We start from the raw sequence: 25161 nt of genomic DNA, 5'->3' as shown, positions 1-25161 counted from the left end.
ACATTTTAAACACCACTCACTCACCAATGAAGCAGTCATATTAATACCCATTATTGTAATCAAGAAAACTTTTGTGTTCATAGGAAATAAATGTAGATGACCCACATGGCAGTTGTTTTAAGAGTATATATAGACTTCTAAATAATCTTTTGCATGTTAACTAGTCATTCTGGGTTGAAATATTTCTGATTAGTGTATTGCACATGTTGGAATTTTCTTCATCTCTTTCCCAGGTCTATAGGTTAAAACAATTAAACAACTCTACTTATGTGTCTCACTGTCTGTGCTGAAGTATTTCAAGTAAATTACATGTATATTATAATGTTAAACATTTACCTTCACATGTGTCCCAGATGCTCTATTTTTCTCACTTGTAGTGGAGCCGATTTATCTGTAGAGTTACTTTTGTTTCATTTTTGCTCTTATAGTTTTAACTAATCCTAAATTTGTATGATTTTCCAGGTTGACATATGTAGTCCTGACTTCCCTCTACCTATTTAGTGATTTGTAACAGTAGTTCTCAAACCTAAGTAAACTTTGGAATCTATGAAGGAACATTAAAAAATATCTATTCCTGGGTTGCACCCTGGTGAATATGCTTTAGAATTTTTTGACTATAGCCCAAGAATCTTTAAGTTGTGCAGAATTCATTCTGATACAGCCTGTTGGCAAACAGTTGTTTAAGAGGAAGTAGATAGGGCCATCTCTGCTTAAGGAGGACCATTTGACATTAGACACAATATATTAAGAACTGAGCTTGGCGTTTTCTTCTCAGTATTTCCACATCTGAGTATGCGATCACTCTTCGGGTCTCTGCTTTTCTTTTGCCAGTTCCCGCAAGGCCACATCAGTGTTCAGGGCTGCCCTCTTATTCAGGTTCTAGTTCTCCTCACTGCATACTTCTGTCACTGTAGGACATGGCAACACGTCTCAATTCCCCTAGTGTCTTTTGTTACTCTATAAGCTGCTCTTAGAACTTTCTTAGAACAATAGCACTATACTGCCTTAAGGTTGAATCCACTTTCCTTAAATTCTCTCCAACCACTGACTTTGTATTTTGTAATCAGATCATCTTAGAAATGCACTAGATGTCAGATAATCCTTTAACACATGTTAATTTGTTTAAATCTGAAAAGTATGTTTGTACTTTCTGAAATGCCCTTTTCATCAGTATTAATAACCAGCCATCCAGATTGACCCTGTTTGGCCACAGTCATACATCAACTACTAAATATGTAAGACATTATACTTTAAGGTGTTTGTTGCCAACTTCATTAGAATGAGAGGACAATCAAGGTGATACAAGGATGTTGAAATTACCAAAGCTCTGAAGCACATTGAATAACAAAACCTAGGTTCTCATTAAGCTTCCATTTTTCCTTTTAGTAGAAAAAAAGAAATGTTGCTCAATACAGTAGCCACTAGCCTTATGTGGCTATTTAAATTTAAATTAAGTAAATTTAAAAACTGAGTTCCTCAGTTACATTTACATTTCAAATGTTCTTTACCCTCCTGTGGCTGTTAGGTGCCGTGTTGGGCACCTCAAATTATAATGCGTCCATCATTGCATAAAGCTCTGTCGGACAGTGTTGCTCTGGAGTTCTTCTGGGAGACCCAAAGTTGGAAAGCGGCTTACATCTTCTCCAGCATCAGTATAACCCACTGCCTCTACCTCTATCTCTGCTGTCAGGACTCTCTGAAGGACTTACTGTAGGTTAGGGTTATAAATTTTCCTCAGGATGTTTCTACTACTTTACCTTGTCCACATGTGTTTCTGTGTTTGACTCAGACTTTCTCAGTGTGTCACTAGTGTGAATAGTTGCACTGCAGCACATACACACGCACACACACTCTTATCTTTTTAAATTAAATTCTTTGTTTTGGGATGATTGCTGATTCACACACAGTTGTAAGCAGTAATACAAAGGGATCCCATGTATCCTTCACCCAGTTTGCCTCTGTCTTCTCATCTTACAAAACTATGGTACCCTATCACAGCCAGGATGTTGACATCGGTACAGCCAAGGCACAGAACATGGCTATCATCACATCACTCCTGTTGCCCTTCAATAGGGACACCTACTTCCTTCCTACTTCCCCCATCCCTTCTTTTTTTAAAATATATTTTCATTGATTTTTAGAGAGAGAAAGGGAGAAGGAGAAAGAAACATTTGATGTGAAAGAGAAACATTGATCTGCTGCCTCTTGCACACACCCCTTCTGGGGATTGAACCTGCAATCTGGATATGGGCCCTGACAGGGAATGAACCCAGGGACCGTTCAGTGCACGGTACCATGCTCAACCAACTGAGCCACACCAGCCAAGGCCCCCATCCTATCTTTAATAGAATTCAACCATTAATTTGTTCAGCATTTTTATTTTTTATTTTTTAAAAATATGTCTTTATTGATTTTAGAGAGAGGAAAGGAGAGGGAGAAAGAGAGAAACATCAGTGATGACAGAGTCATTGACCGGTGGCCTTCTGCATGCCCCCTACTGGGAATTGAGCCTGCAGCCTAGGCATGTGCCCTGACCAGGAATCAAACTGTGATCTCCTGGATCATAGGTTGATGCTCAACTGCTGAGCCACACCAGCCAGGCTGTTCAGCATTTTTATAATTTTGTTATTTCAAAAACTATATATAAAGTAAATCATACAATATGTAACCTTTTAGGGTTGGCTTTTTTCACTCAGCATAATTCTCTGGGGCTTCATCCAGGATTTTTAATATATTAATAGTTGTTTCCTTTTTATTGCTGAATGGTATTTCATAGTATGGTTGTACCATGATTTGTTTAACTACTCCCATGCTAAAGGAGATTTGGCCTGTTTCTAGTTTTTGGCTATTACAAATAAATCTTTTATAAACATTTGTATACAAGTTTTGTGTAAAAATAATTATTTATTTCTCTGGGATAAATGCTCAACAGTGAAAGGCTGGTAGTTATTTTTAAGAAACCGCCAAGCACTGTTCCCAAGTGGCTCTACCATTTTGTATTCCCACCAGTTTGCATAGACTGCAGTCTCAGCTTCCTGAAGCTGAACATAGAGGATGCTAGGTAGGCTATTTATGGCATTTTCTATACCTCTCCACGTGATTTCTCCAAATTCATCCCAACTAATCTTCTCCAAGATGACTTTTATTTGAACTCATCTCTCCTCTCAGTTGGTCTCCTAGAAGTACCCTGGACTTCCTCTTATTCTCTGTACAAACTGACTTCAAAGTATAAATTCTAGGACCCTCTTCCTTAGGGCCTAACTTTGACTTCTCTCAATAAGAAACAAATCTTGTAAATAAATAGCTTTGATTTATAAAACTTTTTTCTCTCTCTGATGTGTCACAAAGAGCCAATTTTTGAAGTAAAAATGAGAATACTGGATTTTTAAAAATCTTTGTGATTAAAAAAATCTTAATTCTCTTTTTAGCCAGACAAAAATTTCTTTATGTCATGCACTGAATCTTGTCTACAATCTACTATATGATAATCTTTAATCATTTTATTTTTATAGTCACACAAAAATATTATGTCAATTGTAGAAACAAAAAAGATTTTCCCCTTCTAATAAAGCCTTATCTTTTTGTGATTACTATCTCCCAAATTTTCAAAAAATCTTTAGGTCTCAGAACTGAACTATGACTAAATGTCTCTCCTTTCCTGGGGAAATAATCTTCATGTCTTGTTTTTAATGGTGGAAGGAATGCAGAGGGAATCCAGCTACTAGTGAGATATATTGTTTTCTTAAATTTACTACTCAGCTTTAGGACATATTTACTTTTTATACTATAGGAATTATTTGACTCATTGGTTGGTAAAGCCAAATGTTGCTAGTATGAAATGGCTGTTATTTTTCTTATATAAAGATTTTTAGTTTCATGGCAGGAAACTTCCTTTGGACATCCCTGACAGGTACCATCAAGCCTCCCCTGGAACACTAAAGGGCACACATTTTATCATGTTACCACAAAACCAAGGATGGCATTCACATCCATGTAAGTTGTGCTTTAAGTAGTTTTACAATGGGTAACATAAGCTATAAGCAGTGGTCCTGAACATATTTCATTTGTTTGACAGATTGATATGTTATAAAGAATTGGTGAAAACTGTCTTCAAACATTTTAAGGTTGCTATAGGAAGAATTAAATTGTTGTTTTCTGTATGATTCCAAGGGCTAAAAACAGTTTTAATGTGTATATCCAATAGTAACACATATTCTACTTAATAAAATGCGGAGCTTTTAGCAGTGAGAATTGCTCAAAAGTAGAGTAGGTCACCCAAAAACAACTGGAGTTCCATCAGTGAAAGTGTTCAAATATAGTTTGGACAACCATTTGGTAGAGATATTTGTAAACTCAGATATTGTAGTATGTTAGTAGAATAAAATGGTATTTAAATTCCTGTCTGACAACTAAGATTCAGTGATTTAAGATATTATTAGAGCCCTGTCCAGTGTGACTCAGTTGGTTGAGCAGCATCATCCAGTGCACTGAAAGATTGCAAGTTTGATTCCTGGTCAGGGCACATGCCCAGGTTTTGGGTTCAATCCCTGGTAGGGGGGCATGCAGGAGGCAGCCCATCAATGTTTCACTCCCGCATTGATGTTTCTCTCTCCTTCTCTTTCCTCTCTCTCTCAAAATAAATTTTAAAAAAGATTATTTAAGGGGGGGAAAAATATTATTAGAATTAGTGACACTTTGCTTAGAGATGAAAATGAAACAAACTCACCTTATAGCTGTCATCAGAGTATAGAAAGTTGTTTTTGTTATCAAATTAGATGTTTTATGCCTCAATTTAGATGGCTGCCCTGGAAAAAAATGATGGATTGAGAGAGTCTGTATTCTGTCAGATTTCTTTTAATTAAGACTTTGGGTGTAAATTAGCCCAATCTGAAGATTAAAATCTTTAAAAATAAGTATCAACCAAAGGGGCTTAAAGAATGCGAGATAAGTCATAGCGTAGGACTGGGCTGAGAATAATTTATACCTGGCATGACCTCTTCAACTGATGGATAGTCACCTGGAACTTTATGTTGAAGAGAATTATTAGATCTCATCTGGATTCAGCTGGAAATGTCCATGGATGATTAGTGATGGGAGGGGAAAATGGTAGAATATGCTCTAGATATTTGCTGTCTCTGTCATGGAGAATACTGACACACTATGTAGGTAGAGCTCATGGAATTCACTTCCTAGGGAGTTCTATCTGCTTGTGGCTTTGGACTTTTGGTTGTATAGGTCTAACAATTCAAAGCATCCAGGGTCAGCTAGGCCCAAGCACTGCCTCATTCAACAAGGATATAATGTACAAATGAGAATGCCAGCATAATAATTTGCAATTAGAACTATTACTGTTAAGTTGATTAAAATTCCTGTCTTTTAGCCAGGACACCCAGGCTGCTGGTGACATTGAGATAGATAAGTTAATAATATCAATTAAGACTTTGTGTATTAAGTTCTAACTTTCTTTTTTTACATATGCTCAAATTTTATTCTAACTCTCTAACTCCCTCAGACTAGATCCTGGTTCTCTGCACTGACTGTGGTCATTTGTTTGTAATAAATGCTTTACGGAGATGCTTCTCAACCTATCTGTGGTGAAGGTCCAATTTATTTTCTCTTCCCAATCTATCATGGACAGTTACTTTAAGAACATACAATAAAAATAAATAGTTATAAAAATAAAAATTTAAAAGTAAAAATACGATCATATTTTCATTTAATTCAGTGAGCATAAAATAACATCAAAGTTCCAATGAGTTTCTAAACCTTTACTCTCAATATTTGAACTATATTTCATAAGCAGAATAGTTAATGAAGTGTTCAATACTAATGAACTTAGGGAAAATTTATAATATGGTGATGCTTTCTTTTTTATACATTGGATGAACACATTATAGTGCATTGGAGCCCCTGTATAATCAGTTCAACCAGTGTATTCATAGTCATTAAGTGGATGTAGAGAACAGGTTTACTATTTTAAGTGGCTATAGAGGTCTATGGTAGCTTTATTTAACATTTAGGATATAAAACATAGGCAAATATATAAAGTATATAAAATTACTAGAAACCAAGTGCTTCCTAAAACAAATCAAATTTCTAATGCAACATTGTTCATATAAGAAATTATTATTTATAATGACATTTTAAAGGTTAAAATTTGAGCAAAATGTGGTTAATAATAGTGTCAGGAGATGCAGAACCAGTGATTCATTCCATCATCATAAGGAAATGTTTCACAGATGTGTAGGACGGATATTCATTTCATACTCTCACATCCCCCATCCCTTTGCTTTGATAATTGTTAACACAAAGAGCCACAATGATGTCTTCTGTCATAATACCAACTTGCAAACCTTCTTAGCACAGTATTATTTAATCTTTTAAATTGATTCTTCCATTAAGCAAACATCAAGTTCTTAGCTGGTGTATAAAACTATGACTCTTTCTTCCTAAACCACTAAAACATTTAAATAACATACACTTCACTCAGGGTGTTTACAAATTGGGCATTTTCTAGTTTCTGGTCTCACTGCTATTTTAATCTGCTTTATTGGCTCTCAGTCTCCAGCCTTTCCAACTTGTGGCTTCCATTGCTTCCCCATATTTAGACTTTTTAAGACTCATCAACATTCACTGCAGTCTCTAGTATGTTTCTATCTTTAAGCTTAACTTTCTGGATAACACTTAAATCCCCAACTTACAAGAAGAACCCTATATTCTTAGAGGTAAGAGATTATACCTTAGTTGTTCTTAGTGTGGACATTTTTCTTACTACCTAATGCCCATGTTTTGCTGTCTTTATTTTGATATTTTGAAGTTGAAGTAAGAGAGTCTCTATGACCTTGAAAGATCATTTCTTATCAATGTTCAGATATACTTCTCTGTGGTATATCCAATATCTAAGTAGTTGAATCTACCTCTAGTAAAGCTGCAAGCTTATTGTTTCATGCTTACTTTTTTTCACTGCTTTCTAAAGAATAATAATACCTATTTATGAGGAGTGAAGTAAAGATACAACTCTGCTGGCAACACCAATCTGGTGTTGTTCTATATATGCACTATAATACAATATCTAGCAAACTTAACTCCAAACTATCTCAAATAATTTCATTTCATCATTTCATTTCACCCTCAAGTCCAGCAATATAAAAATGGTAAACATAGTTGTAAAATGGCAAACTAGAGTAGAGATTCATACGGTAGAATTACCTGCCCTAATGTTCCTAGGTAATTCACAGAATGGCCAGCTACTCTCATATATGCTTGTACGTTTCATAGTAAATGTACCAAATGAAGATAAAACCCATGCCAAAACCTTGGGTTCACCATGCTTTAAACTGCTAATGCAGAAAGACTTCTACTGTATTCAAAATAATTTACTGTGATTTTACAGTAAAACTGATATAATTCAACATTCACTAAGAATCTACTAAGAGACAAACACTGGGTTACTAGCAGTGTGTGGGGGGACAAGTTTAAATATAGTTAAGATATCTCTTCTCTAGGAACTCATAATAAATTCTAAAATAAACATAGTATCATTGGTTAGAAAATAATGCCTTAATATTAGGCTGTGATAATAATCACGTAGGGTGTATACATGCAAAGTTCTTTTAGAGCACAGAGGAGATAATGAATTCTCACTTAGGTGTGGCAATCAAGGAAGGCTGTGAAGAAAACCAGGAACATGAGCTGAATCTTTAGGATTGATTGATGAGCGGAATCTTCAGGTTGATTAAAATTCATTGACAGGCTGATGAGGAGATAAAGAGACAAGTGGCCTGTTATGGCTGAGGAAAGGGGTGGAAAATTGAGGGAATGGGTGAATCTTGAGTAAAGGGGGAGAAAAACAAACCTCTAAATGATGTTTCCTCGGCCCTGACTGCCATACATTTTTAACTTTGTAGAAGAAATGGAAGAAAATCTATTGAATCAATTGTTTTGGCTTTTCTGATGTGATCACAGTATTGCTTATATGAATTGTCAAATAAGGGATGAGCTCATAAAAGGATATTAATGTGTCATTTCTATTGAACAAAGTAGCATTAGAGAAGGTGACTTCAAAGGCACATGGCTCTTTCATTACAGCCTTCAGGGGCAATGTTTGATCACTGAAAACAGGCTTCTCTGTTCCAGCTTTCTCTGATGTTTGACATTCTCCTGAATACATATGCTCTGAGTTGGAAAGAATCAGTCTGCAAAGACTTAATAGATTTGCATATTCAAAGTACATGTCTTGTTAAAATGAAATAAAAACAGTTTTAATATCAATGCCTATATATACAAACAGTTCAGACACACATCTCAGCAAATCTTTAAAAGACATTTACACGTATTATGTGCACTTGAGCTGAGATTATGAAAGTTGGCTATTTTTTAAATTAATCATTTTATAATTTTACTGAGAAAAAGGTATATTTTAAGAGACACCGTATTGATGATAAAGTACAAGGTCCCTTTAAGAGTTTCAGGTATGTTCTTGTCACCTATCATGAACATAACTTTCTAGTGTTGGGCATTGCTGATATTCTCTTTATTAAAAGTGAATTAACAGCTTTCTTGGTTAGAGAAAATTGGAAACCACAAAAAATTAAAGATAAATGTTAAAATTAGTATTTTCATGAGGTGTTGTGGTTTGTTTTTTTTTTGACTGAAAGAAGTGATTTTTTTTTTTATTTAAAAGAGAGACATGTTTGGAAAGAGACCTAAAGAGTCAAAAGTTTTTTTGTGTGTTGGCTAAAACTCACAGAATTTTCTCCTCCTAGAATTCTCTAGCTTCTATTCCCTATAAATTGTTACATAATCTCACATACATCCATCTTTTAATTTTGAATTCCAGTGGAGGTTTGAAAAGGATGGCATTCCAACTCAGTCAGTTTAATATACATTACATCTACAATTAGATTTTCACTGCATTGAAATTAAGCCCAAAAGACTTCAGCTAAAATGGAATAGGTTACATTATGTTCTATTTTATGTGACAAAGAAAAGCCTTACCATATCACTTTCCTACTTAAAATCTTTTCCTTTTCTTGTTCCCATGTTCAACATCCTTTTCTTCAATGGCACTGAATGCTTCCTCTACAGGGCATGTTCTTCCTTCTCTGGTTACTTCTGCAACAGTCTCAGAACGGAGACTGTTTCCATTATACATTTGCTGCCTTGGACAGTGCTTTCCAAATGTCAGTGTGCTTATGAATCATCTGAGCGTCTTGTTAAAAATTCTGGTTCTGATTCATCAGGTTTGGGGTCTGGTCAAGATTCTAACAAGCTTCCATGTGATGCCATAGACTAGACTTTGGCGCCTAGATATGTATGACCTTTCATCAAATTCATATTAGTTCCTAGACCCTAGTAACTGAAAATGTAGATTCTTTGACTTTGCGATTGCTTCAGGTTTTTATAGGCCTTTTTGTTTATTGATTATTTCATAAAGATGCTGCATGACCTAGACTCCCTCTACTTCTCTAGTCTTCTTTCTTACCACTTCCCTTTCTTTACATTTGAGGCATAACAAGCTACTTTAAATTTCTGGAATGTATCATACTTCAGTACCTTTTCAAATTCTATTTCCTCTGCCTGTCCTAACATCTTGTGGGGCTTCCTTTAAAACAGCTCAGCTGTTATTTCCTCCAGGAATCTTTCCCTAACCTCTCTCCCATGTAATTTCTTAATCACCTCCAGTATCCTCCCACTGTGCTCTGTATTTCTTATAACTATCTCATAATTTGTTGCAGTACCTGCTTACTTGTCTGTTTCCTTCAAGACAGTGCTTCTTTGGGGGATGGGGGAAGGTTATGCGTTTTATCTTAGATGCCCACTGTCAATCACAATGCCTGATGCATAGTAGGTTTTAATTAAATATTGTTGAATAAATGAAGAAGGGAAGTTGATATGTTATACTTATGCAATAATGTAATGCAATATTTTCTTTCATAAAGCTTAAAATTGAATTGGGAGTAATAAAAACTAAAGTCATAAAAAGTTAAGTACAGGATGAGATAATACTGAAGATATAAAATGTTAGTATGTGATTAATTGCCAAATGAAGATCATAGAAATGAACTGTTCTGAGTTCATTGGAGGGAAATGTCACTATGGATTTATTATTATTTTTAATATCCCAACTTGTTCTGCAAAGGATTTGTGCTAGCTGGCAACACTGTGCATTGGAGTTGGTGAGAAGTACGAGCACGTGGTTCAGGGGTGAGGATGAAAAATAGGGGGGGTAGGGAGATACCCTAGAACTCGAGGGGCACATACACTGGCTTGCCGCAAGGGTGGTTCTTACTAAATACTGGGCAGTAAGGGTGGTGTGCTGGATTTTCATTTCCACTCTCTGCTTGGGAGGTGACTGCTGTGGGGACATCGGCCCCTCCCTTGTCCTCTGGCTTCTGGCTGAATTTGGCCAGTGAGGTGACCTGCGGAGGGTCAGATGGAGGGAGGACACTGAGATCAGGATATTTATTTTCTTGCATTGCCTAGAACTGACAGTGCTTCTCTGTAAATTGCTCCTTTGTTACAACCTTCTTAAATTATTTTAATTTGAATATTCCCCCTGATCTCTATTGGGATTCGGATACAATTGCAGATTTGTTTAAAGCTAGATTGGATGTCAGTTCTTAATAACTTTCATGATAACCATTAATGCTATAAAAGTGATTTAGGTGCCTGCTATGTATCAGGCAAGATTCTAGGAGGAGGGGGTTCAATAGAGAAAAATTCAGAAAACAAAAATAAACCTAAAATGTTGTGTGTTTATTGTCCACATTTTAGTGTGGTAAAGATGATATAAATCATATTGGAGGTAAGGAAAGATTGATATGTTTTTAAACCCTATAGTTTTGTAATGCTGATTTACATCAGCCTTTTGTTTATAATATTCCAGAGCTGTAGTTTTGGGGTGGTTCTCTTTTCACTAGGGGTAGATTATCCAGAAATTTTCACTCCTCCCTTTTCTGTTGCTCATCTTCTGACCATTTCACTGCTTGCTCTTTTTCCATTAGGAGATATGAAAGGAAAATAAATGAGTGGAAGGCTTAGCTTTAGCCTCTATGGTAAAAGGTTTGTTAGGAAGGAGACTGAAATATTGCACTAAAATGAAGTCTTCCTGTTTATCGGAACTGACCTGCCCCCTATTGCCATAAAAATATTGAGAGTTTCCAGCTTGTCAAAAAGCAAGAGGTAAAATGGACAAAAGTCTTATATTCACGTTAATGAAGAGAACCAGGTCTAAGAAATAGATATGATACTCTTGATATAAAGCCCTGGTGTGCAAACTTCTCTGTCTTTGGATCTTGGATTGTATTACGATCTTGTTTGCAGTACTTACTTAGATCATTGTTGACTCATATAAGCTTAATTCTGTGACCCTGCAGAAAAAGATCATAAATCCCAATAGAGAAAGACGTGTTTGTAGTTTGACCTTGGAAAGATGAGCTAAAGGTGCTGAGGAAACCATAAATTCGATTTACAATAATAACAAAAATAAGATTGTTTCTATCTTGCCCAGTGGATAAAGTGAAAATCTAATATTTTCCCTGGTACATGCTGTACATTTTGCCAAGGTTGGTTAAATTCCTGTTTAGTAGGTAGCTAAGAGAGGAACTGAATAAAAACACATAATATAAAGCTTTTGACTCCTACCTTGTTCGTCATGATTGAATTCTTTTTTAAGAGCTGCTTTTACTCTTCTTTTCTTCAGGTTCTATTTATGAAATGAGTGGAAATGAATGCTGTTTGTCAACAGGAGAGGTGATTAAAATTACTGGCCTCAAAATTAAGAAGATCATAGCTGAAATTTGTGAGCACATTGAAGGTGGTGAATCTCCACAACCATTTGAATTGCCTATGAACTTTCCAGGTACAGTATATTGGAACCGTTTCTTATTCGTAAAACTGCATTGTTAATAGGCATATGCATCTATACAATTGAAAACAATGAAAAAGGGGTAGTTGTGGGGTTTTTTTCCCACTCTAGAGCAATAGGTGAAAGAATCATAATTCTTATAGTTCAGTGATTTTAAGGACTGATAGAAGGCAAATACTTTCTTCCGCTTTTAAATAAACATCCTTTACTTAGGACTTAATACTTTCTGTTAACAAATATTTAGTGAGTTTCGACTATAAGCACCACTAACTATGGTACATAGTTAAAATAAAATAATCCAAGATATATTTTCATAAGTTATATGAAACTAATGAATATATATTAAACATATTGACCCTCTTTTTTCCTATTGCCATTATTTCAGCTCCCAGGATCACCCCCAAACATTCTTGCCTGATCTTACTGGCAAGTCTGGCTGCTTTTCTTTGTCTAGTTAATTCTACTCGGCCTTACAAAATGAGCCCAAATATCATGTCTTTTGGAAAACTTTTGTTGACCATCTAATATAACCTAGAAATCTCTCTTTTGTGTTCCCATAGTATAGTGGGCACCATAGCATGCGCCTTATTCTGACCATTGGTGATTTTCTTATTTGCACTATTCTTTAGACCAAGGATTGGCAAACCTTTTCTATAAAGGACTAGATAGTAAATTTAGACTTGGCTGCCAGATTGTTACTATAACATTGTGATGTTGTAGCATAAAAGAAGCTCTAGATAACAAACCAATGAGCATGGTTCAATAAAAATGTACTTATAAAAACAGGTGGCCAGCAGAATTTGGCCTGTGAATTGTAGTTTGCTGACCTCTGCTCTAAACTAAAATTTCTTCACAGATAAAATATTACGTAAGTGACTTGGTATTTCTAGTAACAAGTGCATTTTCTAGCACAGAGAATGTGCTCATTAATTGTTTATTGAATGAATGAGTAGTGGAAGAGAAAACTCTAATAAACATTTACCATATAGTGTGGTTCATTGTATGATGGAAGTATGCATGGCTTCACCGAGAGTCTTGATAAGGAGCACCTAACTCCAGTTGGTCACGTTTCACAGCGTGGATGTCTGAGTCGTCATTTGAAGGCCAGCTCTGCCGCTCTTCGTTGTGCAGCCTTGCCAAGTTATTCTCCTCCCTTATGTCAAGTGATGATGATAATAGCAGTGCTGCCTGTCTCCTGGAGTTTGGGGGAGCGTTAAATATTGAAATATGTTTAAAGAGCTCAGAATGGTACTTACCACTGAGCAAGGGCTCTGCAAAGTATCAGCTCTTATTACCATTATTAACATTGTTATTATCATTGGTGGAGTCAGGCAAAGCTTTTTAAAGAATGTTGTACTTGAGCTGAGGTTTGGAGAATAAATAGGAGTTAGCTATATGAGGAAAGGATTCTTCCAAGTACTCCAACATTCCACCCCTTTCAATTGAAATCTTTCTCATTATTTAATTCTAATCATTCCTTCCTCAGCCCATCCTTTATAATTCTTAAACTTGGCTCACATTGGAATCACCAAGGGAACTTTAAAAAATCTTGATGCTCAGGTCACTTGCCTGAGATATTCTGATTTATTTGGCCTGGGATAAAGTCTGGTCATCAAGGGTTTCTAAAGCTCCCAGAGTGATGATAATGAGCAGCCACATTTGAGAACCATTGCTTTAGAAGAATCTTTTCCTAAGTACTCTAATTGGATGTATCAACTCTCCTTTTGAATTACTGTAGGTGTTCATGCCTTAATCATTGCATTTACTACATTTTGTATGTAATCGAAGTTATTTATGCGCTTGTCTTATGAGCACCATCTGCTTAATAGATCACAAGGCTGCTGAGGACTGACTCTGGATCTCAGTTATTGCTGTAATGCCCACATTGTTTAGAAGATATATATAATAAACATTTAGTGAGTTAAAATAACTAGAGTCTTATGGTAGAAGAAGCATGTCTTATTATAATAGTTAAAACACTTAGCTTTTGACTAGGAGTTTAACTTGGGGAGTTGCTACTTAGAATATCCCATTGAACTTTCAGTTAACATAATCACCTTGCATGAATTGAGCAATGATTTGGAAGATGTATATACAAAGCTAGTTTTATTGTAAGGATAAGGATTACAATGAAGGGGTAAAGTGATAGGTGATGATCAGAGAATTGTTTCTTTCAGAAAAAATACCCTTCTAGGTAATGATGAAAGGGATCCCAGATATAGAACTAACTCATCGATATCAGCACTAGGGAGGAAGATAAAAATGAAGGCCGCCAATCTTTTTATAAATTTTGACAGAGAAATCTCTTTATGCTCTACTAAAAATTTTCAATTTCAACTTACAGTTAGATTTTAAACTCAAAAACTTCAATATATTTTTTAAACATCCTTTCTCTATTGGGAATTTCCTCCAAATTTATTTGTTACTGATTCCTAACTTCATTCTATTGTGGTCAAAAGACATACTTTGTTTAATTTCAGTTCTTTTAAATTTATTGAGATTTGTTTTATGGGCTAACATATGGCCTATCCTGGACAATATCCCATATGCACTTAAGGAGATGTGTATTCTGCTGTTGTTGGGTAGAATGTTCTACAGATGTCTGTTGATTTATAGTACTGTCAAGTCTTCTGTTTCTTGTGGATTTTCTGTCTAGATCTACCCATTATAGAAAGTGGAGTATTGACATTTCAAACTATTATCATTGAATTGTCTATTTTTCTTTTCAATTTTACAGCTCTAGCTTCACGTATTTGGGGGCTTTGATATAAGGTGGATATGTGTTTATAATTGTTATCTGTTCTTAATGGAGTGACCCTTTAATCATTATAGAATATTCTTCTTTGTCTCTAAAGTCTATTTTGTTTGATATTAGTGTAGTCCAGTTTTTTCTGGGTTAATATGTGCATGGCTTATCTTCTTTTATCTTTTTACTCTAAAAGGATTTGTGTCTTTGAATCTAGAGTATGTCTCTTATAAACAGCATATAGTTGGATGATGTTTTTTGTTTGTTTGTTTGTTTAGGAAAAGCTAGAACTTATAAACCAGTTTTTTTCCTTTCTTTTTATTGTTGAAACTATTACAGATGTCCCCATTCCCCCTTCCTTTTCTCCCCTCTACCCAGCTCTGGCCCCCCCTAGTTGGATGATGTTTTTTAATCCATTCTGCCAGTCATTGCCTTTTAATTAGAATGTTCAATTTATATATAGTTAATGTAACTTCTGATAATGTAGGATTTATATCTCTTTAATTATGGAAAACATTTGTTTTCCATATGTACTTAGCTTTTCGTGCCCCTCCATAACTCTATTATTGCCTTCTTTTGTGTTCAATATATATTTTCTAGTGTATCATTTCAATTCCTTTGTTTTTTAAATAGACTTTGTTTTTTTAGAACAATTTTAGGTTCACAAAAAAATTGAGCAAAAGGCACAGAGATTTTTCCATATTCTACCTGCCTCTAAATATGCACAGCTTCCCCAGTGTCAAAATTCCACAATGTCTCTTCATGATTTGTAGCTGACTTATTTTTCAGCACTGAATAATATTCCATTGTCTGGATGTACCACTGTTAATTTAGCCATTCACCTACTGAAGAACAGGTTGCTTCCAAGTTTGGGTAATTATCAATAAAGCTACCATAAATGTTCATATGCAGATTTTTGTGTGCATAAATACCAGGAGTATGATCACTGGAGCGTATGGTAAAAGTGTGTTTGGTTTTAAAAAAACCGCCAAACTCTCTTCCAAAGTGTCTGTACCATTTTGCATTCCCACCAGCAATGAATGATAGTTCCTGCTGCTCCACATTCTCACCAGCATATTGTGTTGTCAGTGTTTTGGTTTTTGATCATTCTAAACTGTAGACACCTATGGTATGTGTTTATTATTTTAATTTTTAATTCCTTAGTGACCGATAATGGTGAGCACATTTTCTTATGATTATTCACCAAGTGTATATCTTCTGAGAGGAGACTATACAAGGGTGTGACCATCAGGAGGCAGAAATCACTGAGGGCTATCTTGTAGGCTAGGTATCACAGAAATTTAAAAATAGTTAAAAGATGTAAAATTAATTTCAATAACATTTTATTAAAAATATACCTAAAATATCCTTTTAACATTTAACCAATATAAAATTCATTGAGATATTTTATATTCTTCTCATGTTAAACTTTAAAATGTGACATATGTTTTTCACTTATAGCACATCTCAATTCCAGCTATGCAAATTTCAAGTAGCCACATCTTAGATGCTCCGTACATTGCCTCCAGTAGTTGTACTATATTGTAGAGCACAAATACAGATCTAAAGAGTATGGTTCCAGAGTCTGTACTCTGGTGTACTTCTTGCTTAATCATAGAAAAAGAGTGAGATGGTTTGTTGTCAGCCAAAATCAGTATTGTAATGAAGGTCCACAGATCCCCTGGATATGTGTCATTTTTTTTCTGATTTTTTTTTGTTACATGCAGTAAGCATTTTAATGATAAGGGAAAAAGATCTAAATTAATGTCACTCCTAAAACAGGATGAAATTGGAATTTTTAGATAAACGTTAGAAAATTTAGTTAATATAAAATTCTTTTCATATAATGGATGAATTTAAATCATGCTTTAAATACAAGCTTCAGGCAGTGCCTCCCACTTAATTAATTTTGACCAGAGAAATGATTGGATGGATTTTATCTGTCAGGTGTTCTACCCATCCTTAAGTAGCTAGACTGACTTGCCACATTTCCAGAAATTAGGTCAGTAATAAAATAATGAGCCCATACGAATATAGCAGTTTATTTCTGATGGCACAGCAGACAGCATGAGCTTCATGCCTTAATGGTTTCCCTGAGCCCCACATCCCACGGGATAATAGAGAGCAGGCCCAGGAGGAACAGTGAGTTTAGGAAATCCCAAATGTGTAAGGGGCTGCTAGTAAACCTGCCAATCATTGCCTTAGAGGAAAACATTGTCTTCATTACTCTGGAATGTAAAAAAAAATTTTTTTTCTGGAGAGAAGGAAGATTTTACAATTTTAGAATGCCTGCAAGGAGGGAGAGAGTCTCTATTATTTCTATACTGGTTGGGAAGCAAATCTGTTATCTCCAGATTCTGAATCATGTAGATATGTCATGGAGAGTTATCTACCAACATATCTATTTCCCTTGACAGTTATACTCTTTTCAAAATCATTTTAATTGCAAATGTGAAAAACACAGAAAGGTACAATGAATGACCAATGAAAAAATTAGACTAATATTATAATTATTTTTTTCAAGAAACTGATTGAGGTTAAATGACTGAAATTAATGAAACCTGCTTCTTGTGCCTGGATATCAAAATACCTATTATGTTAACATTTTTCAAAATGAATTTTCCCACTGTTTTATTTGGGATGCTATATACTTAATAAAAAACATATAATATTACATTCAGTGGGCATTCATTATATGTTCGCCTACCATTGAAATGACTAATCTTTTATGGTTTCCGTTTTGTGATTGCACCTAATTTTTTAGAAGCTGACTAAAATATCAGCTTCTAAATTCCTTTTAGAAGTTACCTGATAGGAAAATTGTTTGCAAAAAATATTTAAAATATATTTAGTAGCTTTATAGTGAATAACCTTTTTAACTCCTGCTTTTTGAAGGACTTTTGTTAAAAGCAGCAAAATATAAGGCAGAATTTGCTCCTATTTTTCCATCTGGATGTTATGAAGACATGATTCAGAGAGGCCCTAAATAGGGTACCTGCCATTTGGATAATTTACTATTTAAGGAATCATGGGCTATTCTTCCAAAGTTTCTGGGTCAGCTTCTCTTAAGGCATCTCTTCCCTATTGTCTAATGTTAGTTTTCAGTGGTGTGGTAGATTTTCATTTTTTTCTATAATATTTTATGTCTTTTGCAAATAGTTTATTGGGAAGTCAGGAACTGTCATGTCTAGGCTACTACACAGTTGATATTTAAAACCCCCTTGATCAGATACAAACCATATGAAACCCCCCTTTGTTTATCTTCAGTATCTGAAGTAATCAACAAGACCAAGTTCTCTGGTCTTTCCTGCGAGCTACTGCCTGGCCAGTCTCTCAATAGTCTGAGGCATTTCCACAGGTGTTACCTGTGTCAATCTCCCAGTCCACTAAGACAAATCATCATCTTGAAACTGCTCAGGAACACTTGCTGAACAGGTCAGTTCTGTATGGAGTCCAGCAACCTGCTTTCCAAAGCAAATCCAGCAGGCATGGTGATAGGCTAACCAGTGAAAGAGATGCTGATTATAGGTGGGATTTTCAAATTCATGTTATTTGAGTTTTTTGTTGTCTGCCTAGTAATATGGCATCAAAAGGATACCTTTAGGAAGAAAATGTCCCTTTTTATATGCTGGTAAATTTAGGGAAAAAGTTGAGTTTTCTTCAACATGCAAATCAAAATCTATTTAAATCATAAGCTCTGATATTCATTTAAACCTTACAGCCATATTGAAAAATTATATCTCTTCCTAATTTGAATTTAATGTAAACTGATTTTTAATTGTTTTGTATAGCCATGGGTAACAGATTTTTTTGAACACTGCATGGTAAAAATCAGCAAATATGTCAGACAAAGCACAACATTTAAGCAAACACTGCCACATATGTGACAGTTAGAGAAGAATTGCTGCTGTTTTCACCCTTCACACCAGAATAATTTTTTCAATATTTACCTCCCATGTGTAGAGAAGGAAACATATGGGGCTTTACATAATCGTAAGCATAAACAGGTGGCTACTTAGGTACATTTAATTTGCAGGCAGCATCAATACTGAACAACGCAATCAGCGCCACATGGCTCCCAAACTCTTTCCACTAACATTCCATTAGCAAAATTATGATCATTAAAATAGAGGGAGGGTATATTCCTCCTGAATTGGCTTCAACTACCTTTCAGAGCCATGACTAAAACACATTTTGAAAAATGACTTGGCATTTTGCTGTTTCTTTTGTTCAAGGGAGCTTCAGCAACTGTGTTTAATGCATGCCTTGCGAATAACTACAAGCAGCACAATATTTGCATTTTAAAAGTGCTTACATCTCCCTATAATCTGCTCATTATAGGCATAAAATTAGGGTGGTTAAATTCTAAGCAGTTTATCAAAGCGTGGGGTCAGACAAACTCTTCAAAGCAACCTGGAAATGTTTTCCCAAAGGCAGTCCACCTAAAGAGATCACCTGAGACTCACTTCCATGTTCAAACACTTTGGCAAAATCTGTGAAAGATATTGTTGCTGGGATTTTTTGCTCAACCTGTGTCAGATGCTGAATTGTGGATTCTATATAGCTTGTCTCATTGAATTTGATCCAGGCTGGAATATCTGGTTTGTCCTCTTTGACCGTATAGATACTAAATGCTCTGACTTAGACTTCTAGGTAAAAAAAAGTGAAGAGAAGTAATAATCATTACTTTCTTGCTTTTTTCTTTTTTAGGTGCATGTTATATATTAAGTATTTTCTATGCATATTGCATTTATTAACTCATTTAATCTTCACATTGATTTTATGATGCAGATGATGTATTTTTTTCCATTTTACAGAAAAGAAAGTTGTAGCCCTGAGAGTTTGTTTTCAGGTTTACACAGTGAGGAAAGGGCTGAGGCCAGAATTAAACCCAGACTGTCTGAATCAACACTTCATACTTCTTACCCCTTCACTTTACTATTGGAATAGTTGTGTGTTGCTGGCTCTGAAAATTCTATTGCCCAAAGTCATCAGGGCCAGGAGTAGCAAATCTGTGGTATTTTGAAGTTTCTCTTAACAAAGCCTAGTGAGAGATTTGGGGTGACTGAGGTCTGGGGGGTTCTTTCCAGGCCTGATGCCTCTGTGTGTCTTTCCATAACCCAAGGGGCAGTGTTCTCCAGAACTAAAGAGTCCCTGGAGTTGTGTTCCTGCCGAGGTCTATGAGAAGAATTTCTCACATTCTCCCTTCTGATCCTAGGTTTATTGCTCATTCTCACTGCTGGGAGAGAGAAAGCTTTAACATGAACAAAAATATATGACAACTTTATTAATAAACTATGATTATAACAGAGATTTAGGCAGAGATACCAAATTATATCATTTGATTCCAAGACCTACCATTATTAGTATAAGTTATTTGTTAAACATCCCAAATGTGTTAGATATTGGAGCATCACTCCTTTCTAGGACTTTAAATGTTATTTGAGAAAAGAGGTCTTTTTTTTTCTCCTAAATATATTTTATTGATTTCAGAGAGAGGAATGGAGAGGGAGAGATAGAAACATCAATTATGAGAGAGAGCCATTGATCGGCTGCCTCCTGCACAGCCCCTGTTGGGGATCGAGCCTACAACCCGGGCATGTGCCCTGACCGGGAATCGAACCATAATCTCCTGGATCATAGGTCGACGCTCAACTGCCGAGCTATGCCGCTGGGCAAAGAGGTCTTTTTTAATGCCATAATTGACACAGAGTTAAAAATAAATTGGTAGGTTTTATGATGTATTCTTGTTACCTCCAGGTAAAAGAAGTATTAAAAACTCTTGATAGCTATTATAGACAATTCCAATTGCTGATAAGCATAGAAATTCTACAGCCTCACTTTGTCTCATCTAACATTTAAAAAAATCATTCGCCATCTTTGATGTATCTTTTTCCCTCCCAAATATTCAAGTTACTACACAAAATTTTCTTATCATGAATTTTTATTTTCCTCACATTATTTATTTCTGCTGTTGGAGACTCTTCTATGAAGATTATTAATGATGATTTTCAGTAATCCTGTAAATGACTTTGAGAAATCTGAAGAATTTTCTCACAATTTGAACATTATTATTACATTATTATATAATATGTTATTAGATATTATAATATATACTTTCTCAAGGATTTTTGAGGTTTTTGCTTTGATAGGTTATTTCATGCACTCCATTTCAATCTGAAGTTGAATAGAGATGCTTGAGCTAGAATTTCTAGTGAAAATAGTGGATTTGGTGTAGTCTTGAAGATTTTGTAGGATATGCTGACCTAAGAATTGTCTTGGGAATGTAACAAAATGCCAAAAAAGCCATAAGAAGCATGTGAAATGAGAAGTCCATATAGGCAAGTATAAAATAACAAGGCTGTTTAGAAATTCAATTGCTGAACAGTTTTTTAAGAGGTGGAAGTACACACTCACAAAAATGAGACCTGCTTTGCTTTATTGGCAGAGAGACAAGACACATTTTGAGATATTTGTAGCAGCCTGATTTATCTCCATTTTTTTCACATAGCACAGTACATTAGAAATTTTCAAGCATGCATCTCAAATATATGTGTATTAATTTAAAACTCTCTCTGTGTGTATTTGACATATCTTTACCTGTATCTCAAGGGCAAGTTTCTTTATAATGATAGTGGATGTGAATCCATATTTTGATAAATTTGTGTTAAAGAAGTTTCAGCCACTTTAATTATTTATTAGACAAAAGTACTATTATTTTATCTCACAGTATGGCTGAAGAAAAGCTTGAGTGGCAGTAGAAATGTCACCTCTCCCATTTTTGTTGCTCTTGTGTTTATATTAGTTTTAACTTTGATACATGGTTTTCTTGCAGGAAGTGTTTAAAGTCATTTATTCATTTTGTGAGGGTTACTTTTTTTAAAACTATGATAATATATTCTAGAAGTCCACTTAAAAGTGGCCAGATAACCTATAGCACATTGAAAGCACATGAACTAGTGTGTGCAGCACTGTCATCTCCTTCATCTTGTATAATTCCCAGGTGTCCTCAGAGGCATCACCTGCACCTACAGGCCTGTGGACATCTGACATATGGACAGATAGTGCTCATCAATGTCTTAAATATCAATGAGGTTCACTTTATTATGTTGTTAGATTTTAAAAGGTCTAAGTCTTTCTGCATCCAAAAGCAGAGTAGACACCCACCTTGGACCATCCCTGCTAGCTAATAAAAGGCTAGACAATGTATGGTTTCAGATAACAGTGAAAGGTTGAAATGTGTAGCTCTGTGATTAAGCCCTTGAGCTTTAGAGACACAAAAGCATGCTCTGTCTCTTACGATGTATGTGATGGTGGAGAATTTATGGCATCTCTTCAAACATTCCTGCACTTATCTGTGAAATGTTTGCATTTTATTTGTAGCTACCTCATATTGCTAGTTTGAAAATTAAATTTTTATCTTACATGTGAATTTCCAGCACATTTTAAGCTGCTAATATTTTAATCATTCTAATATTAATGATATGAAAGATGATAATCACTCTGTAAAGTTAACTCTTAAGATTCGTTGTTTCGACGATGGAGGAAATATACTGGGTTGGAACTGGGCAAGCAAGCTAAAGATTAGACAAGAAAAAGGATTGTAAACTTCACAGTGATTTCATACTATGTATATTAAATAATATTGTGATATACAGTTGGAAAATTTAATTTTAAAAATTACTCCCTATTTGGGTGGGAATTGATGAGTTAGAAAGAGAAAAAAGTAGAAAAAAAAAATAATGAGCCCAGATTCTGCAGTGAACCAGGAAATTATTCTTATTCTTCTCATACTGAAGGGTCTAGAAAGACTGATCCATGCAAGGGGAAGGCTAGCTCTGAGGTGTATATACATATTTTGTTAACTGGAATAAATATGTTTGCAATAACAATGTCTTTGAAAGTCATATGTGTGACAGGGAAGTGTGACCTATTGTGGTGGCAAGAGCATAAAAATCTGTTATTTGAGATTCTAGAGCCATGACTATGAAAGCCATAACCACTTTCATATCCCTCAGTAATAATATTTGTCTTACTGTCCTTAACTGATTATTGTGAACATAAAAGACACAAATGAAAAAAATTCTTCAAACGTAAATTTCTAAACAAATTTTATTTGTTACTATTACTATTAATAACAATGATTGCAGATCATAAGAATTAGTTAAAAATAAAAATTCCTTGAAAACCTAAGATTCAGAGTCAAGATCTTCCAGACTAAATTTAATTATTGGCTAATTTTCAATAGATCAATTTATTGCAGTTTCTTATCATTTTTGTTTCTTATGTGATATGCTTTTTGTGAGCAATTTCCTCTAATTATAAATAATAATAATACCCATTTTAATAGGTGATAATCTGATTTGGGAACAGAAATCTATTATCTGTTTTTTAACTTTCTTTATAACCATTACATATTGGCTTATTTTGTAATCACTCTCATGATCACGCAGCTCCTGGAATGTGTTTCGTTTTCCTTTGGAAGAATAACAGATTGTTTTTTTCCCCAGTGAAAACTTGCTATACTCTTTTTGAAAAAGATGGAGTAAATATTGGTCTAATTTAAACTTTATCAGGCCTGTGGTACTTCAGCTTATTGTGAAATAGAATTTCCTTTATGACATCATATATATATTATAGCTTGCCCTAGTTTATATGGTATTTAGTGGCTGTATATAAGGAGAGACTTTTGGATTGGCTATAATAGTATATGAAGAAATAAGTTAATAAAATTATTTGTGTACTCTGCCACTTGGTATGCTAAACTGTGTATTTAATCATTTTCTAAGGGAAAACATGCAGATTTATAGATGGATTTTTCTTGCAATAGAGACATCCAACAAGACAGCTCTGAAGTGTCTGATTAACTTGAATTAATGGTAGCCCTTAGGGTTTCAGGCTTTTTCTACTTCATAACATTTTAGGTCTGTTATTACCTTAGGTGAACCCAATTCCCCAAGAAAGAAGATGCTAAATTAATTTTCTGTGACTTATGTCATCAATATAGCTAGGATAGAAAAACACACACACAAAACAGTGTGTCTCTACTATTTATAAGATTCTAGGTAGCTATTTTTTTAAAACTTATTTCACAAAAAACTGCTGAATTTTCTATACCCTGATAATGATTGTGGACTGTTAGAAATAAATCTTCACACACAGACAAATGAGATTAAACATTGTGGGAATGCATATGTGCACACACAGACAGACACACACAAATTCATTTATTGTGAAGAATTCAGGAATATTATTTTATTAGATTTTCCCTGGTACAAAACATAATAAAGTAAGAAGTTCCTTCAAAGTAAATGTTCCTTTGCCTTAGTCTTTAAGCACTCCAGCAGTGGATGAACTCTATCAATTTCTGAAGCTTTTCAGGACAGGTTGTACATGCTATTTACGCATTCCCACCAGGATTGCATCACCTACACTTTTTCAGGAAGTTTATATCTAAAAATAACCAAAATCTTATATATTTTTTGTTTGAGCAAAGATCAACTACAAAAATAACTGACCATAAATCTTTGTACAGTAAACCAAAGAATACATAAAAGGCATCATAATTTGGGTAATAATGATTGATATATAGATAAACTTGGTTGAAATGTTCATATTGAATAAAACTAATAAATGACTTTTCCAAGCTATATCATTCCAGTAAGTTTTTTTTTAATACATTGTCTTCTTTGCGCATGCTAGTATATAATATTATCATTAATTTACTTTTGGGTTAAGAAAGCAACTATGTAATTATTCTCTTTATTTCTATTTTCTCTGGAATTTATTAAAAATTACGCAATATATAAAATTCTGAAAGTGCTACAAAGCAGATGACCCATAAAATAAAAGCAAAATTATTTAAGGAGGAGAATTAAACTTAACAATTAAACACACAAGCATAAAAAGATATATCTTAAGTAGTAAAATTTCATTGTATTAACGACTATTCTGATAGTATTAGAGAAAAAAAAATTGAATAGTAAAACTATGACAAAATTATAGAAGTAATGAGAAGAAGAATGATATGTATTTAGGAGTATTAAATCCAGAACTACCTAACCTGGCATTTTCCAAGGAGAGTTACGTGGAGCACTAATATATCATGGTGTGTTATATTGTGATTTATTAATGGATGTTTTACCAAGAGTTCTTTAATCAAAGAAATTTTTAAAATTTTGCATGCTATATTCCCCTTTTGTGAATCACAGTGCATCTAAAGTTTCTGAGAAATCTTAAAGTAATTGGAAATATGTGAATTCTTTGTTATTGTGGTAAAATATACCTAGCATAAAATTTACCATTTTAAAGTGTATACTTCACTGTCTTTAAGTATAGTCACAATGTTGTACAGTCATCACCAGTATCTAGGTCCATGTATATTGCTTTTGTAATTATTAATTTACCTATAAAAGAGTTTCCTTCTAGAATATCTCTTACTTTTGGTGTATCTAGAGATTATATTTATGGGAACATTGATCTAATTCAGTCCTCTCATTTTAAAAATTAAAATTAAAAAATGTGATCTTGAGAGATTAAATGCCTT

At 34.5% G+C, this 25161-nt stretch overlaps 1 protein-coding gene across 1 annotated transcript in view; it reads left to right on the top strand.

The window, feature by feature from the left end:
* THEMIS (thymocyte selection associated) overlaps window positions 1–25161 on the top strand; it is a 120536-nt gene that overhangs the window by 18520 nt on the left and 76855 nt on the right. The window contains exon 2 of the mRNA XM_016204897.2: window positions 11705–11863. Coding sequence (XP_016060383.2) covers window positions 11705–11863 — 159 coding nt within the window. The remainder of the gene's footprint in view (window positions 1–11704; window positions 11864–25161) is intronic.

Source organism: Miniopterus natalensis, chromosome 5 (assembly GCF_054644295.1).
Source record: "Miniopterus natalensis isolate mMinNat1 chromosome 5, mMinNat1.hap1, whole genome shotgun sequence".
NCBI lineage: Eukaryota > Metazoa > Chordata > Mammalia > Chiroptera > Miniopteridae > Miniopterus > Miniopterus natalensis.
This window is presented reverse-complemented; position numbering and strand designations above follow the sequence as displayed.